The sequence below is a fragment of the Miscanthus floridulus genome, chromosome 9, assembly GCF_019320115.1.
Source record: "Miscanthus floridulus cultivar M001 chromosome 9, ASM1932011v1, whole genome shotgun sequence".
Classification (NCBI taxonomy): domain Eukaryota; kingdom Viridiplantae; phylum Streptophyta; class Magnoliopsida; order Poales; family Poaceae; genus Miscanthus; species Miscanthus floridulus.
The window spans coordinates 105,434,456-105,453,321 of record NC_089588.1 but is presented as its reverse complement, the minus strand read 5'-3'; the positions used below and the strand labels follow the sequence as shown (position 1 = coordinate 105,453,321).

General features: G+C 43.0%; 1 protein-coding gene across 1 annotated transcript; it reads left to right on the top strand.

Annotated features, from left to right (window-relative positions):
• Window positions 1-8,268: 8,268 nt before the first annotated feature.
• LOC136482540 (uncharacterized) lies at window positions 8,269-10,288 on the top strand. The gene is made up of 2 exons (XM_066479747.1): window positions 8,269-8,376; window positions 8,497-10,288. Exon 2 carries the CDS (start codon window positions 8,533-8,535, stop codon window positions 10,180-10,182), a length of 1,650 nt encoding a protein of 549 aa, XP_066335844.1. The 5' UTR covers window positions 8,269-8,376; window positions 8,497-8,532; the 3' UTR covers window positions 10,183-10,288.
• The last annotated feature ends 8,578 nt before the right edge of the window (window positions 10,289-18,866 follow it).

Here is an 18,866-nt window from a genome sequence, read left to right as displayed (position 1 = left end):
TGAGCTTCTACAAGACCAACCTTAGATGTTCATCATGCTCTTCTTTAGTTTTGGAGAATAATAGTATATCATCAATAAATACCACCACAAACTTATCCAAAAACTCCATGAATACCTTATTCATCAAGTACATAAAGTATGCAGGTGCATTGGTCAAACCAAAGGACATAATAGTGTACTCATACAAACCATACCTCGTAGTAAAAGCTATCTTAGGTATGTCAGTTGCTCAAATCTTCAGTTGATGATAACTAGAACGAAGATCAATCTTAGAGAAAACACAAGCACCTCTCAACTGATCAAACAAGTCATCAATTCTAGATAACAGGTACTTGTTCTTGATAGTAACCTCATCTAGTGACCGATAATCCACACACATTCTCTGGGTACCATCCTTCTTATCTACAAATATAACTGGTGCTCCCCAAGGTGACAAACTAGGACGAATGAAACCTTTCTCCTGTAACTCCTTTATTTGTTTCTTAAGTTCCTCTAATTCTTTAACCCCCATTCTATATGGACGCTTAGCTATAGGTGCAGTTCCAGGTAATAATTCAATAATAAACTCAATGTCACAGTCAGGTGGCATACCTGGCAAGTCATCGAGGAACACATCTAGAAACTCATCCACTACTGGGTCCTCTTTGTTGATGCGATCATCAAGCTAGTTCACTGTGGTTGTCGGCTGCTTCTGCACTACCACATCGACATTGATTCTATCCCCATTTGGTGCGGTCACAACAACTACCTTCTCCTGACACTGAATCACTTCTTGTTGTGGCATCATCCAATCCATACCCAGAATCACATCAATACCAGATGTTCTCAACACAATGGGGCTCACTGCCCCTTAAGGATAGACTAGTTGGAAGACAATGATAAGAAGCTTGCATACTACCTCCTGGTGAGTTTACTAATATGGGATCTTTCATGGCACATAAGGGTATGCTATTCATTCTAACAAATGCTTGTGATATGAAAGAATGCGAAGCTCTAGAATAAAAAAGAAAGGTGGCGGGAGTAGAGTTAACATCAAACGTACCGAGCATGACTTCTGATTCCGTGAGCACCGTCTTTGTAGACACATGATTCACCTTTCCTGTGTTGAGTGCTGGCTTCTAATAACTATTCTACCTTTGTGGGGTCTGCTGGTTTGGCTTCTCAGGGCAGTTATACGATAGGTGACCCTCTTTTCCACAATGGAAACACTTGTTGGGGGTGCTAGGGGCACAAGTCTTCATGGGAGTGTTGTTAGGTGCTTCTTGTCGTGGTGTCTGCTGGCTACTCTGCTGTTGGGGACGTTGATTGCCATTATGTTACTGGTACGGTGGACGTTGCTGGTTCGAGTTGTGCTAAGGGTATTGACCATGATTCTACTGATTGGGCAGTCCCTGGTACCTTTGCTGGAAGCCTTGCTGAGGGTTGGTGCGCAGACGAGTATTACTCCTAGAGGCCTATCCCTGAAGCCTCCTCTTCTTGGCCTCCATCTCTTTGTGCTTGTTGTCAATAACAATAACGCGATTCACCAGTGTCTAGAAATTGGGGTATGTATTGGACATAAGCTAGAGTTGCAAACCATCATACAAACCCTTGAGAAAGTGGCATTGCTTATCAGCATCATCAGCCACCTCATTCGGAGCGTAACGTGACAACTGAGCAATTTTGTCATGATACTCAGCTACAGACATAGATCCATGTTTCAGAGCTCTGAATTCCTCTTGCTTGAGCTCTATCAATCCTTTAGGTATGTGATAGTATTTGAAATTCTCTCTAAATTCTGGCCAGGTGATAGGAGGAGCATTAGCAGGACGTCCATACTCGAATGACTCCCACCAGTCTTGAGCTTCTCCCTGGAGTTGTCCTGACGTGTACACCACCTTCTGCTGGTCATCGCACTGCGCTATGTTGAGTTGCTTTTCCAATGCACGAAGCCAATCATCTGCTTGCAATGGATCAGTGGCATGAGAAAACACCGGGGGATGGCCCTTCAAGAATTCACCACGCTTGTTATGCGGTGTTCCACCAATTGGATGATTCTACTGATTCTGCACCAGAGCTTGCATAATCTGTGTTTGCACTGCCAGAAGCAGCTCAATAGTAGGTGGCGGTGGTGATGGTAGATGCGGGGGAACACCTCCACGACCTCGGCCTCTTCCTCTTCTAGACATCTGACATCCAACACAAAAATTCAAAATTTAGAGATTTCTAGGTTATATACACTTATAGACATATAGAATACATTCTGAAGATTTTCTGGACAAGTTCTAACATCAGCAGCTCAGTAAAATAGTCATATCTCGAGTTCTAGATATCCAGAAGAGGCGTGCTTTACATGGTTGGAAAAGATTAAGAAATTATATACAATGTTTATTCAGACCACATGCCCAGATTCTGTCTTTAGGTTACTCAAAAACAGGATACAACCGAAACTGTTCCAGATTTTAGACTGCACAGAAACTTCAATTTAAAACAGCTATATATCTCAAACCAGATCAGATATAGGGGTGATTCCAGAGGCATTAGAAAGATACTTAAGTCTAGTTATTTCCATAAAAATTTCATAATTTTTGGTTGAGTAGATTTAGATTGGCATTGAGATAAGGGCAGACTGCTCCGAAAAATAGATTTTGAGAGAACAAGATATACCAAACCCAACTATTTATTTATTGACTCAAACTTTAATATTCTTAACTATGCAACTTGCGGACATGCCCACAAAGTTCCAGCACTCATTAGAAAAATCCAACTCACACATAAACATAATAACAAATCAACTAGGCACACCAAAGTTCACACCGCACTACTAGACTCGACTCAACTTGACCCGTGCTACTAACGTCTTATTACATAGAAATGACTCCAACACCTATGGGCGGAATTTATGGGGAAGCTCCTCGTAGATCCTTGGCAGGTTGAGGACACCCTTTGCTCATCTATCACTTGTCGGTATCTCTTAAGGGTCGCCTCTTGTGCCTTCAGCTGACCTTCCAGCCGTCGATTCTTGTCTACTAATTCATAGGCATAGTTCACCATCACTTGAGTTGTGGGATCCATGCCTTCAGGGTCCATTATTGCCCATCCCAAGTTAGGGTGTTGGCGAGGGAGGAAACGGTATTGGTCTTCCTTCATATCATCAAAGCGACGACCACGGAGTCCCATGCAGGCTACAACGGCTGCATCTTCTATGCTATCTTCCATGGTGGCACAGTGAGTGTGATGCGCATAGTTCGAGTCCAGCTAGTATGCTTCCTTCTCTTCATCCCAGATGAAGATGCACACCCTAGTCTTCTAATAAGTGTCCTTCAGAGGGTGCGTATGCTCGTTGCAGACATACTCCACAGCTATGTCCCAATCACCATAGTAGGTCTGAAGAATCCCCATAAGTCGGTGGTGCGAGATGGAGGATTCACACCCCATCTTGTACCAGACCTTTGTAGTCCATCCCAAGGGAGGGATCATCTCATCCTCTTGAACAGCCTCCTCCTCCTCCTCCTCCTCATCAGACAATACGATGACCTCCACTTCTTCGGGGTCTTCTTCTTCGGGCCCTTCCTGGAATAGCTCAGGCGTAGGTGCAGGTACTGGCGAGTCAACTTCTTGCTCCTAGGGTTCCTCCTCCTCCTCAAGTGGATCCATGGGCTTGTACAACCCACGAGGCGGGTAGTAGCTTCCGATGCTGATGCGAGCGGTCTTATTGGCATGAGGCATCTACAGAATTAGATTTAGTCAGATTAGAAGCAATAATTTTCATAACAGAGTAAGGCAAAAGAAGCATAAAATTTAGCAAATAACAAGAGTGAGATGGAAAGCATGAAATGAGTGAAGCAAAAGAGGCTAAAATGACCATCGCTAACTAGGCTTGCGTCCTATAGTCAGCACTGGTTTAATACCAATCTGTCACACACGATTTTAAGGATAAAATGGGATGCATAATCTTATGCGCGCCCAGAGACCAGTCACACACATAAGCCAACAAATTATGAATAGTATCATCACAAGTATTTATTACATAATGAATAATAAGATATAGTCTTCACATAAATGTAGCAGAAGTATAAAGAAAAGATCTCTCGTGGAAGCTCCATATCACAGGGACGTCAACTGGTTGACCACAAGTCTAGTATTCCTCAGGAAAATCATCATTACCATAGCCATTTGTTACCCATCCAGGATTTTTATCCAAGTAATGCAAATAAACAAGCGTAAGTACATGTCATACTCAATAAGTGTAACATGGGGTTCATGAGGCTCAAAAGGCTTGACACAGGTTTAACAATATTCAACTTTTAATTGTGACAATTTTAGCATAAGAGTAGCATCAAGTTGTTTCAATTCCCAAAGTAAACACATGATCAAAGTAAACAAGAATAATGAATAGCATAAAAGAATAATTCTTAGTAATCATCTATTTCATAAATGTTCCAACGCCGCTCATGACCATGAGCACGACTGATATACCAGTTTTACACTCTGCAGAGGTTGTACACTTTCACTGTGAGTCGTGATACCCATATGCCCGGGTTTATAACTCCCAAAATACTTCCAAGGTGAGCAGGCAGGGGTCACTATGAAGCCTTTCAAAGTTTCGTCTAACAAGTTAGGGCCATTAGATTCCCTCGGCAAACAGATGTAGAGCCCCCTTCCCGATGGCACAATGAGGCGTAGCCTATACTCAAAGGGACAGAGGCCGCACTATACCCGGTCCATCAAGACATTCTTACACCAATAAAGGTAACCACTAACAAGCTAGAAAAGGTCCTCATACTGAGCTAAAGCCAGAGCCATATAGCCCTCATAGCTGTACTGTAAGTCCCGGATGATCACTTACAGATAAGTCCTTAGGGACAGGAATCTGAAGCATTTAGAAAGAAGCTAAATACCCCAGCCCCCTGTTTCCAAGTTGCTAGAAAGTCATGTTTTAATGTTTATTGCATATACCATTAGTCAAGTTACAAGATCATGGTTTAGTTGAGCACTAACAAAGCTACCCAATGCGTATCCCATAGGAGACAAGGTATAAGTTTAATTTTAGGGAATTCCTACCAAGGTGACACATGCAACATGAATTAAATGTATTAAAGCTGATAGGAAACAAGGATGATCCCATGCTATACTTGCCTTGAACAAAGTACTCCTGCTGTTCCTGCTCGTCAAAGTAGTATTCTTGGTCACCCACGAATTGCTCACCGTCTATGCATGATAATCACAGCAACATATAAGCATCCAGAAGCATTCATGCATAACAAACAAAACTATAGATTAGAATAATATATCAATAGCATAAAATCAAGATGAAAAGTTTGTAAAACGAATCTACGTCTCGCTATGATCACACAGACGCGAAGATCACAAAAATCGGAGCTAAAACGAAGAAGTTATGATTTAAACAAGATTTCCTTTAGTAGAATAATAGATTAACGTATTCTGGATTTGCACATTGGACTGCAGGTTCTATAATAAAAACCTGAGGGGCTCTTTAGAATAAATGAAAGGACGGCGGGTTAGATTAAGGAATAGGAGAGGGTCTCTTTTGCAAATATGCCGGCCGAACCGGTATCATCAACTGTAGGCTGTTGGATTAGACTCGGGCGGCGCAGATTGGATCGGGCGGGGAAAAGAAACGCCGGCGAGCCGGCGGCAACACCGATGGCGGCGTCATGGCCGGAAGCGGGCGGCACGCATGAAACACGGCCTATGGGCCACGGATTCACGAGAAGAAAACACCAGGAGAGAGAGGAGATGATGGTGAGCTCGGCTAAGTACCTTACCAAGGCGCGGAGCGGACGGAGGCGGTGTGGTGCACGGTGAGGCGGGCGGCGTCGGCGGCGGTGCTAGGTTTACGACGGCTGCTGCTCTAATGATGACAGCGGCTAGCAAAGGGGGTTGGGAATGGGGCGACGCACCCGGGGATGCTATTTAAGGGCGGGGCTGGCTTGCGGGTCACGCCAGGCGCGGCGTAGCAGAGGCGGAGTCGACAGCGGCGGCGGTGGTGTCCGGCTCGGACACGAGCGGGAGGAAGAAGGTGACCCTGACAGGACGGGCCCACCTGTCGGCGAGAGAAAGGGCACGAGACCGGCTGCCAGTGAGACAGGGGGAGAGGGAGAACGGCTCGGCTGGCCTTTGGGCCGGCCTACTTACGTGGGCCGCGCGAGAGAAAAGGGAAAGGCCGAGCGGGGAGAACAAGCCCATGCAGGAGAGTGTGGAAGAGGTGAAGGTGGGCTGCGCCTTGGGCCAGCAGGCCGAATAGAGAAGGGAAGAGATTTTCCTTTTTATTTTTCTTTTCTAATTTTCCAAACCAATTTTGAAATGCATATTCAAATCAATTTGAAGTTTGATTTCAAACCACACAATACAAAAATAATATGCAGTAGCATGAATGCACATACATGTTTGTAGACCTATATTTGATTTTATTTTTAACATAGTTATTATTTTTTTAAATTCAAATGCTCACAAAAGGCATAATTAAATCATTTCTCCTATTTCAAAATCATGCAAATTTTAGGGTGTTACGTGCAGTGAGAAATATTTTGGATACTACTCATCTTGACACTGTCCTTAATGATTTTGCATCAAGAGAAGCCTGAAGAAGTCTCTTTTCATAGCGGTGAAAATGATCATAAACGTTCAGAAGAAAGTCCCTTCCCTTCTAGTTTCACATTTCTTTGTTGAAAACGAAAACGATATGATATTGTCGAAAACGAGAATGGTAGAGATATTCCGGTTGTCGAAAACAACACTATACGATGGAAAGTACATCGATAACGATTGGAGCTTAACAAAATGATACTTCAAAATGATAAACACATCAAATCGTAGAACATGACACTAGCCATGCAAGTATATAACCTGCTCCATCTCTCATACCATGATACAAATGAACTAGCGATTAAAACATAAACATTACTTTAATCCTGTCCATGACATATAGTCACATACATTCATATTAATTTAACAATGCCCAGTTACTTGTTTGGAGTTGGGTTGGGTTAAGGTTTTGAGTAGGAGCCACATTATGAAAAAAGAGAGAGAACTTTCTTTAGACTACACACCCTCCTCCCAATTTAGGTTTGTGCAGTAAGTGGAGCGATGGTGGCGCGACTAGAGTGCGAGTGTGCACTTGGCAGCTTAGGCTCACTAGGCTAGGCTCCCAAAGTTGGAGAGGGCTAGGAGTCAAGTTATGTCGCTGGCCTGTTGGTCTTGGGCTCCCAAAGTTGGAGAGGATCTCTTTGTTTTTCTCCTGAGAAAACAGTATAATATCACGGTATTTTACCATAGAAATATGGTAACACACTTATACGGATGGAAATGGTAAATACCACTATATCATTTTCGTTTTCGTATTTTGCTGCCTTTAGGGACGATACGGTATTTACGGTCACCACTACCATTTTTTGTTTTAGTCAAAGACAGGGTAAAATCTCAGAAACAAGCAGCCTTGCTAGCTAACCGGTATCTTCCAATTTCGTTTTCGTCCCTATCTTTGCACGACAGGAGTTTGATCATATTAGTGATATTTTCTTGTTCTTCTAGTCATTGTATCATGATATTGTCATTGCTCATTAATCAGCATTAGTATAAGTGCGTGTTGTGGATGTAGCGGACGTCTGGGAGGTGTGTCGTGTAGACGCGTAGTCGAGGTGCAAGGTGCTGTGGGCTCATCATGTCCGTTCCCATGACGGCCATGTATAGATTTATTCGCCAACTGCAAAATTTTAGTGGGTTTGTCAGAGTCAGCATAAGAAATTTTGCTTGATCAAATAAACTTATATTGATGAGAAAAGAAGGCAATTAAAAATTGGACAATGCGTGTGCCCATGGGGACGATCAAGTTGACCAATACGTCATGGTGGGGGGTCTTGGAGAGTTAGGGGTGTGATGAAACAGATCGGAAGAACTCAGGTGAGTAGTTCGGCCGCTTCACCTGGTACTGACTTCGCCTGCTTTAGGACCAGAAGAAATTCCCAATCTCGTCTCAGCCTCTGGAGTAGGACATGCTGCCTTCAAATGGCGTATCTATATATATCACTCCACAATTTGGTCTGTACTGTACATCGACCTCACTGCCCTCTACTTAAATTAATTTAATCTTCAGTCACTCTGGCGGTCTTCACGATGTGATCCATACATCAACCTCACTGCTACTTTGCCCTCTACATCACTTAATTGTCTTTTCCCTCTTTTCAAAGTCCCCCTGCGTGCCTATCAATCTTGATAAATTTCCACGATGTCCCTCTCGTAAATGAAGTACCACTCAATATGTGTAGTCACAACTGGCTGGCTGGGCAGGATAGATTCTCCAACTCTTATGTCTGAGTTGTTGTGGTGTCGACTTTATGAGACCCCACAGCTAGTTCAAGTGTTCAACAACGACAGGTTTTGATTTCCTCTCCGCACTTGCAGTTTACAAGATCAATCATAGATTTTAGACTGATGAACAGGGACCATCTGACTCATATATGTATGCAATATTTTGCTTTCTTTCTGTGCATGCAGGAGAAGCGATTCTACAGGTTGCTTTGATCAGTCTGAATGGCAGCAGAGATGGTCGGTTCTGCGGTGGCCCAGGAGGCTGTTAATGAAGTCTTATCAAGAATCAAGGAGAGTTATGCGGAGAAGTCAGATGCAAAGGAGCACATAGAGAGGATGGAGATGGCGCACATCAAGCTAGAAGCCACCCTTGAGGCATCCAACGAGTGGAACATCACTAGCCCGCCACTACTGCGCTGGAGGAGCAAGCTCAAGCATGCCACACAGGAGTGTGACCATACTTTGCGTCGGTGCAGGCAGCGATTGCAAGAAGAAGAAGAAGCGGTGAAACAAGGGGTAAGGAGCTCCTACTTTCCTAAGAGGGCCGCTCATACTGCGATGTCATTCCTTTCGTCAATCTTTAGCGGCTGTAATGAGAACGAGCCGAGAGGATCCACCACAGTCCGGCGATTTGAGTGGTTTGCAGATGGTGCGAGTGAGTTCTTGAGGTATGTGGAGCTTGGTGGTACACCACGCAGATACATGTTCTTTGTGCCTCTTATACCGCATCTTCTCGCTGGCAAAGCAACAAAGTATTGCTTTGTTCATGGGGGCCAACATCTCTCACTTATTCTACAGCCATTTCGACTACCCAACCACGGGATGGGGGGGAGCTTGGTATGCTTTCTTGAAGATAGCAATGTGCCACAGAATAATTTCCTTCTTGCCCTCAACTTACGGCTCTCTGAGAGTACTGACATAATTGGGGTTGTAGTCAGATGCCTGCGGTTGTTCATACCGTACTTGAGCACAACAGCTGAGACTGCGAAGACAAAGCTGACCCAGATGCCAACGCAAGACTTGTGTTGGGTGTTTGATGCTTATTCAGTTTATGGTTGTGATGAACAACAGAACAGTCTTCACACCATATTTTCTAAATGGTTTCGACCAAACCCATTTTGTTGTCAACAACAAGACCATCCCCATGACCAGAGCTCCTCTTCAAAATCATTGCCATGTGATATATATTTGGAACCAGTTATCCAAGTGTATTTGCTAGGACATGTTGCACTGTCAGTTGGGAACAATAGGCAGAGCGCAGTCATCAATGGCAAAAGCCAAACAAGCCCCAGGAGAGACTTTCCATGTCTGAAACTTGGAGCACAATTCTGGCCTCATGCCTCTTTTGAAGATTTGTCACCTACTGTCGGGGGTTCAGTGTCAGAGATAATCAATGATGAAGCCAAACAATGTGGCATGTATGCAAACATTTCCTTTGAACAGCTGGGCGAGATCACGATGCCAAAAGCAGTCGATTGCCTTAGTAGGAATGTGGAAGCTACCTCATATGAGATGTTGTGGAAGTCCAAGCATGGAAGCGCGTACCTTCGGGTCGAGAAGACCTCATGGAGAGCAACTACTATGAAGTACAAAGTTGGAAAATGCCGTAAGCAACAACAGGACAAGAAGGTTCCAGTTCAGGGATGGACAGGTGCTAACCCTGAGTTCATTAGATCGTGGATTCCGCACATGCCTGCCCAGTTGCAGAGCTCGATGGTCAACTTTTGGATTCAGCAAGAAAAGCGATCCACACTACCATTATTATTGAAAACTAATGCCTGCGTCCATGATTGTCCAATCACATTGTTTTCTTTGCAAGATCACAGTTATTTGGCAAGGAAGCTCAAGATGTCCAGCACGTTAAACCCCTGAAGGATTTCCGCTTGCTTGTACTACCTTGATGTATATACATAATAAAGTTCAACTGTTGGTGTGTGTTACAAATTAAATATAAGATTATCTAGGGTTGGCCTATAAATTGTAATATTCTATATCTATTGGGTCCAAATTGTAAGACATTTTGGCATTTCTAGATATATTCCTTTTATTATATATCTAGAGTTCTAGACATAGTGTATCGTGACATTCCTCGGTCCTTTCACGCTCATGCGCCGTGATCCTTCCAGATGCGTGGCCGGTTTCTCGTGGGTCCATTCACACATGGAAATAATGTGAGCGTACATTGGCTGAGTCGTATGGAGGGTTTCATGAGGGCCTATGCTGATCGTCTGATTGAAACATGGGCGAAGGATGTGCAAAGTTTTGAAGTTGAGAGTCCAAAATTTATTTATAATATTAGTATTTTTAAAAAAAATCAGCTACTAGTTGGTGTGGTCAAAGAACTGATTCACCAGGCGCTTGTTGGTGTGTGTTTTTGTTTTAAGAGCCATGCAGTTCTTCGCGTCAAATAATGGATAGTCGTTTAGTTATCGTCTTGGTCTTTAGTTGTGAACCTGTAATGAGTTTACTTCTGGGTGTGTGTTTTTGTTTTAAGTTTGGTCTAATGCTTCTTTCTTGAAAGAAGTTGAATCCGGATTTTTCCATTATCTAAAAAAAAACTACTAATTGATGGTCACCTGGGAAAATATAAGATATGCATGCAAACGGGTAAATGGGCCTACAACACCTAGGTTGCTCTTAGCTGGGTCAGATGCCAAAAAGCGTGATCCACTTCCCTGGCCGGCGCAAGTCGATGTCTATCGGTGTGTGTGTCTACGTGCGAGCGACCATGTGAACCACTCTTCACGGCATGGCAATGCTCTTCAGTCTGGAAACGCAAACTCTAACACGTGACGGTCGCGTGGTTGCAACACCGCGCGACCGTCATGCTGGAATCGTCATTGTCACCTCTGCCGGAGGCAGGTTAGGGTTTTGTCGTCTCCCCCGGCTCTAGATCGCCGATGGCAGGTTGGCCTGGCGGTGGGTGGGCAGAGCAGCGAGACAGCGGAGCGCTGTCGGCTCTGGTGGTGTAGGCGGCGGTTTGGGCGGAACAGGGACGGGGGAGTTTCATCGATGGACAATGGATGGAGGTGGGGGATTAGCAAAGGGCGGCGTCAACTGATGGGGCGGAGGGCGATCGGTGCAGCAAAGTGGCTTGTCGCCGGCAGTGGTGGGAGGTGGTGGCAGGCAGGGTCACGCGCTCGCGTGGGAGCAAGTCCCATCGTGCGATAACTGTCTGTTTGGATATATCTCGTGGGTCTAGAAAAGCCTCCGTGCTCTTCGTCTTCTCTTTTGCGTCTCCCTCGCCCACAAGGCAGGGCGCCGTGGTTGCTTCCTTCGTCCTTCCCATCTCTCACGGTCATGGTCGCTTCCGCATAATGTCGTGCCTTACCATTATAAATCTCATGACCAGTGGCGTAGTCAGAGCTAATAGGAAGAGGGCGACAAACGAAGGTCTAGATCAAATATTCCTCAAATAAAAGTCTACATCAGATCTCCCTAGCTTACTATTCCTCTCATTTTAAGCATGCAACCAAACATCTAGTCATTTAAAATTCTGAAGACGAGTAACAACAACATATAAGGCTAATGAATGGACAGGCTAGTCTGGAACTCTGGATGAGACATGAGAGTATGCATGCAGCCATGCAGTGGAACACAAGGTCGTCCTTTGGAAATCCATGCAGAGGAGGTGGGGAGGGAGCGGAGCCAAGGATGGCCCAAATGTGGCTCCGCCAGTGCTCACGACACATACCCGAAACTGAAGATAATCTAGAAGTTTTCAAAAGAAGCCAGAAACATCCAACCATTAATTCGAGGGACATTCTAATCATTATTGCCAATGATTTTAATTATATTATATTTGTCAAACTTACCCACATCTTCCATCGTGGAAATAGCAGTAACCCCTAAATATTTATCTAAACTCCCCACATCTGCTATGGTAAAAAATAATCTAAAGTAACTCCAAATATTCATTTTAAACTACATACGTTATTATGACGATAATCTAAGTAAATTTGCATAACACGAATGTTTATTTAATTGCTGTCTATATTCTTTCCATGAATGCATTTCCTTACGTATGATTGTTGTCGGCTTAAAGACCCTCCCACTACTAGAGAACAGACTTTAGAACGATGTCCCAATTTAGCATTAGCCTCGGCATTTTTTGCCCCCGGGACTAAAGGACCCTTTAGTCCCGGTTGGTAATACCAACCGAGACTAAAGGTCCATGCCCAACGGTCGTCCGCGGGGCAGGGATCTTTAGTCCCGGCTGGTGTCCCGGTTGGTAATACCAACCGGGACTAAAGCTTTTAGTCCCGGTTTGGGTGATGCCCCGGGAATAAAGATTAATCTTTAGTCCCGGTTTGGACCCCTAACCGGGACTAATTATCCCGGCCTATAATTCATCTCATTTCTTCCTCCCCGAGCCCGAGCCATTCCATTATTCAAACTCACTGCCTCTGTTCTTCAGCTTGCTGTTGTTCTTGCTCTCTCCCCTCCATTGGTGTTGCTCTTCGATTTTGGAGGTAACAAACTTAATCCTCTTATGTTTTATCAGTAGCTTATCTCATTTTGTGATGTAGATGCATGTGTAACTTTATATGTTGAACTTTATTATGATTTTATATGTCATTTTTAGCTCAAAATCACATGATGATTTGCATATATGTTTGGATAAACAAAAGTTAAATTAGTTCATCAAAATCACGCCTTGCTCGTCCTCGCTGGAGCACGCGCCATCCTCGTCCCCGGTGGCTTACGTGATCTTAGAATTAATTTTTCCATGAAATGAAATACTTAGAAATCATGCCTTTTATTTTTTAGAATTAAAATTTCCATGAAATGAAAAACTTAGAAAATGGTTAGAAAATTGTAGAAAATCCGTACTAGTTGAACTTGCGGACCGTGTTCATGTCGGCGAGCATGTTCTCTGCCGAGCGGTAACGGACGTCAAGGAGGAGCTTTGATTCTACGAGGGAGAGCGGCAACGGTCGTGGAAGACCGTGTTCCCTTTCTCGTAGAATCGGAGCTCTTCCGTGGCCAAGTACGGTGCCGTCCGGTGGAGAAATGCTCGCCGAGTTGATCACGTAAGCAAGGTCAACTAGTACCGATGGTTATTAATTGAAACATGTTTTTGAGCTATAATTTGATGGATATTTGATAACTTCAGACCTACAAATGTCATCTACAAATGTTACTATCCTCGGCAACCTAAACGTCCGCGAGCTCGCCGATATCGAGCAGGTCACTTAGAATTATTTTTCCATGAAATGAACTACTTAGAAATAATGCCTTTTTTTTAGAATTAAATTTTCCATGAAATGAAAAACTTAGTAAATAGTTAGAAAATTATAGAAAATCCGTACTAGTTGAACTTGCGGACCGTGTTCAGCTCGGCCAACATGTTCTCTGCCGAGCGGTAACGGACATCAAGGAGGAACTTTGATTCTACGAGGGAGAGCGGCAACGGTCATGGAAGACCGTGTTCCCTTTCTCGTAGAATCGGAGCTCTTCCTTGGCCAAGTACGGTGCCGTCCGGTGGAGAAATGCTGGCCGAGATGATCACGTAAGCAAGGTCAACTAGTACGGATGGTTATTTATTGAAACATGTCAAATCCGTACTAGTTTTGTTTAAATATATCATTTTAGAAAATATGAAATTTACACTAGTTTGCAAAAATAAGTATAGAAAGTAGATGACAACTGGTACCGGATCCTCGGCCTCTCGTTCGGTTGCGAAACGACTGAGGCCAGAACTCCCTCTCATTATCTGCGGCAAGTGTAAGCAGAAGATTGTGATGGAGTACCGAGTCAAGAGACAGGGACCCAACAAGGGTCGTGTTTTCTACAAGTGCCCGGATCGCGATGTGAGTTTCTTATGCATTTTATAATTATGGCTAATTGACCTGCTTTTCTTGAATATTTTTGACTAAATATTTTTTGGCTTTAATTTCAGTGGGAGGGCAATGGATGCGATGGTTGGTACTGGGAGGAAGATTATGCTACATACGTGCAGAATTTGGGTGCGCTTGAGGTAGCGGCTGCTGCTGATGAGGCAGTGAGCCAGCAGGAGAAGCTTATTGATATTCAACAGAAGAATGATTTGTCTGTTTTAGTTGCGTACGATCACAAAATAATTATGTTACTGAAGTGCATTGTAGTTTTAGTTTGTTTAGTGATAGTTGGGATTGCTTACGTTGTAGCCAGGCTTAGTTAATTAATCAACCGTGTGTGTCATTTATGTTGTGTAATAAAATACTTAATTATGTTCAAGGTTTTCATAATTTGTCGTGTAATACAGATTATGTCACGCCATTGGATGTACAATGCCGATCGCCGCTCCCAAGACTTTATTGAGGGCTTGCACTATTTCTTAGGTGTGGCCGAGGCAAATAAGCGAGATGGTTTCATGTGCTGTCCATGTGCCCTATGTAAGAATTTAAAGGAATATTCAAGCTCAATGAGTCTTCATTCACATTTGCTTAAGTCAGGTTTCATGTCAAACTATATATGTTGGACTAAGCATGGAGAAAGCGGGGTCATGATGGAAGAAGGTGAAGGAGAAGATTTAGACATTGATGACATTATTGCTCAGTATGGTGCCTTTGATGATACTACAATGGGGGGAGATGAAGAAGAGGTAGCGGTAGAAGATGATCTCGGTGATGCTCTTGGCGATGCCATTCGTGATGCACAACAAGAATGGGAAAGTGAAAAAGAGAAAGTTAAGTTGGAGCGCATGCTTGAGGATCATAGGAAGTTGCTATACCCGACGGCCGAAGAGAGGCAAAAAAAGCTGGGTACAACACTAGAATTGCTACAGTGGAAGGCAAAGAATGGTGTATCCGACAAGGCATTTGGAAATTTATTAAACCTCATAAAGAAGATGCTTCCGAAGCCAAATAAATTGCCCACCACTACGTATGAAGCAAAAAAGGTTGTCTGCCCTTTGGGATTAAAAATCTAGAAGATACATGCATGTCCTAATGACTGCATCCTCTACCATGGCAATGAATACGAGAATTTGGATGAATGCCTGGTATGTAAAGCATCGCGGTATAAGATCAGGCGCGATGATCCTGGTGACGTCGAGGGTGAACAACGTCCTAGAAAGAAAATCCCTGCCAAGGTTATGTGGTATGCTCCTATAATACCACGCTTAAAACGTTTGTTCAGAAATAAAGACCACGCAAAGTTGTTGCGGTGGTATAAAGAAGACCGTAAGGTAGACAATATGCTGAGACACCCAGCTGATGGGTCCCAGTGGAGAGCGATAGACAGAGAATTTTCAGAGTTTGCAAATGAGGCTAGAAACTTAAGGTTCGCCTTAAGTACAGATGGTATGAATCCTTTTGGACAGCAGAGCACTAGTCATAGCACTTGGCCAGTTACTCTATGTATCTACAACCTTCCTCCATGGTTATGCATGAAGCGGAAGTTCATTATGATGCCGATCCTCATCCAAGGTCCGAGGCAACCTGGCAACGATATTGATGTCTATCTGAAGCCATTAGTTGAAGAACTTCTAGTTTTATGGAACAAACCAGGTGTACGTGTCTGGGATGAGTACAAACAAGAACACTTTGACCTACGAGCAATGTTGTTCGTAACCATCAATGATTGGCCTGCTTTAAGTAATCTTTCAGGTCAGACAAACAAAGGATATAATGCATGCACACATTGTTTTGATGACCTTGACAGTATATATTTGAAAAAATGTCGAAAGGTCGTGTACCGTGGCCATCATCGATTCCTTCCTTTGAATCACCAAGTAAGAAAGAAAGGGAAGCATTTTAAAGGTAAGCCAGACCACCGGAAGAAGCCTCATAACCGAACCGGGGAAGATGTACTCGCAATGGTCAAGGATGTGAAAGTAGTATTTGGAAAGGGACAAGGCAGTGAATCTGTTCCCAAAGATGCTAATGGACATGCACCCATGTGGAAGAAGAAGTCCATCTTTTGGGAGCTACCCTATTGGCAAGTCCTAGAGGTCCACAACGCAATCGACGTGATGCACCTGACAAAGAATCTTTGTGTGAACCTGTTAGGATTCATGGGTGTGTACGGGAAGCCAAAGGATTCACTTGAAGCATGCCAGGACTTGCAGTGCATGAAAGAACGAGACAACCTTCATCCAAAGAAGACAGGTGATGGACGTCATTACTTAAGTCCTGCTAGCTACACGCTTAGCAAAGAAGAGAGGGACAGCATGTTCGAATGTCTAAGCAGCATCAAGGTCCCATCGGGATTCTCCTCCAATATAAAGGGTATAATAAATGTGCCAGATAAGAAATTCCTAAACTTAAAGTCCCACAACTGCCACGTGCTTATGACGCAATTGCTTCTAGTTGCTTTAAGAGGAATTCTACCTCCACATGTACGTCTAGCCACCGTGAAGCTATGTGCATTCCTCAATGCAATTTCTTAGAAGGCAATCAATCCAGTGGAACTAGCTACTCTACAGAATGATGTGGTTCAATGTCTTGTCAGCTTTGAGTTGGTGTTCCCTCCATCCTTCTTTAATATCATGACACACATCCTAGTTCATTTGGTGAAGGAGATTAGTATTCTTGGACCTGTGTTCTTACATAACATGTTCCCCTTCGAGAGGTTTATGGGAGTCTTGAAGAAATATGTGAAAGTCCGTTCTAAGCCTGAAGGAAGCATCGCCCAGGGCTATGGAACAGAGGAGGTCATTGAGTTCTGTGTTGACTTTATTCCTGACCTTGCCTCGATTGGCGTTCCCGAATCACGACACGAGGGAAGACTCAGTGGTAAAGAAACTTTAGGGAAGAAAACATATATCGGCATGGAAGACGATTATTTCAATAAAGCACACTACACAGTTCTTCAGAACTCGTCATTGGTGCATCCGTACATCGAGATACATAAGGAGTTCTTACGATCCAAGTTTCCAGGGAAGACTGAAGCTTGGATTAGGCATCAGCACATGGAAAGTTTCAGTGGTTGGTTGCGAAAAGAATGTCAAGGCGATGACAATATTGATGAGCAACTGTATTTGTTGGCTAGGCAGCCATCGTGGCATATCCTCACGTACCAAGGGTACGAGATAAATGGGAATACATTTTACACAGTTGCCCAAGATAAAAGGAGCACCAATCAAAATAGTGGTGTTCGCATAGATGGCACAGATCTAAATGGGAATATACAAACATATTATGGCCGCATAGAAGAGATGGGAACTAGACTACGCACCTAATTTTAAAGTCCCTTTGTTCCGGTGCCAATGGGTGAAGCTGACCGGAGGAGGGGTAACAGTCGACAAAGAGTATGGAATGACAACAGTGGACCTCAACAATATTGGGTACAAAGAGGAACCATTCGTCCTTGCTGCCGATGTGAGTCAGGTGTTCTATGTGAAAGACATGTCTACAAAATCAAAGAGAGGAAAAAACGAAGACATCAACTCAATGATCAATGAGCCAAAGCGCCACATAATTCTTTCTGGGAAAATAAATATAGTGGGAATTGAAGACAAGTCAGACATGTCAGAAGATTACGAAAGAAATGTCCGAATTCCACCCTTCATAGTGAAGAAAGATCCAAGCATCATGTTAAATGATGAAGACACTCCATGGTTACGACAAGATCATAACCAAGGGTCATACGTCAAGAAGAAATTCACTGTTGTGCCCGCATGATACAACGATGCATGTTTAATATATTATGTTTTAGAGACAGATATTATGTAATATGTTATGACTTCACAATCCTTATATAGGCCATTTTTTTAGAAAGTTTAATATATCTTGCTGAGATGATCAAACTTGGTATTCAGAGTTTTTTCATCTGAGGTCATTTAGTGTCTCATTTGAGCAAGTTTGACCAAGTCAAATTTGGTCAAATGAAAAAACAACACTTTGACTCTAGTATTATGAACTCTAAATGACTTCGAATTGAAAAGTTTTGAATACCAAGTTTGTTAAACTCAAAAAGATCTACAATTGTTGTTTTGGTCAACTTTCCATTTGAGAAAGTTTGGACGGTTCAAATTTGTGATTTTTAAATTTTGACGCCTACAAACTAGTTTTCGGAACCCTAGATTGTCTCAAATTGAAAAGTTTTGAATACCAAGTTTGTTCATATCATCAATATCTACAATCCTTATATAGGACATTTTTTCATTTGAGAAAGCTTGAATAAAATGTAGTTCAATTTTCACAAGTGTGTGACATAGTTTTAGAAAGTCTATGAGATTCAAGAAGTTGTGACTAGTGTTTGATAAAAATTTCTCAAATGGGAAAATGAGCTATGTAACAATTGTAGATCTTGCTGAGATGATCAAACTTGGTATTCAGAGTTTTTTCATCTGAGGTCATTTAGTGTCTCATTTGAGCAAGTTTGACCAAGTCAAATTTGGTCAAATGAAAAAACAACACTTTGACTCTAGTATTATGAACTCTAAATGACTTCGAATTGAAAAGTTTTGAATACAAAGTTTGTTAAACTCAAAAAGATCTACAATTGTTGTTTTGGTCAACTTTCCATTTGAGAAAGTTTGGATGGTTCAAATTTGTGATTTTTAAATTTCGACGCCTACAAACTAGTTTTCGGAACCCTAGATTGTCTCAAATTGAAAAGTTTTGAAT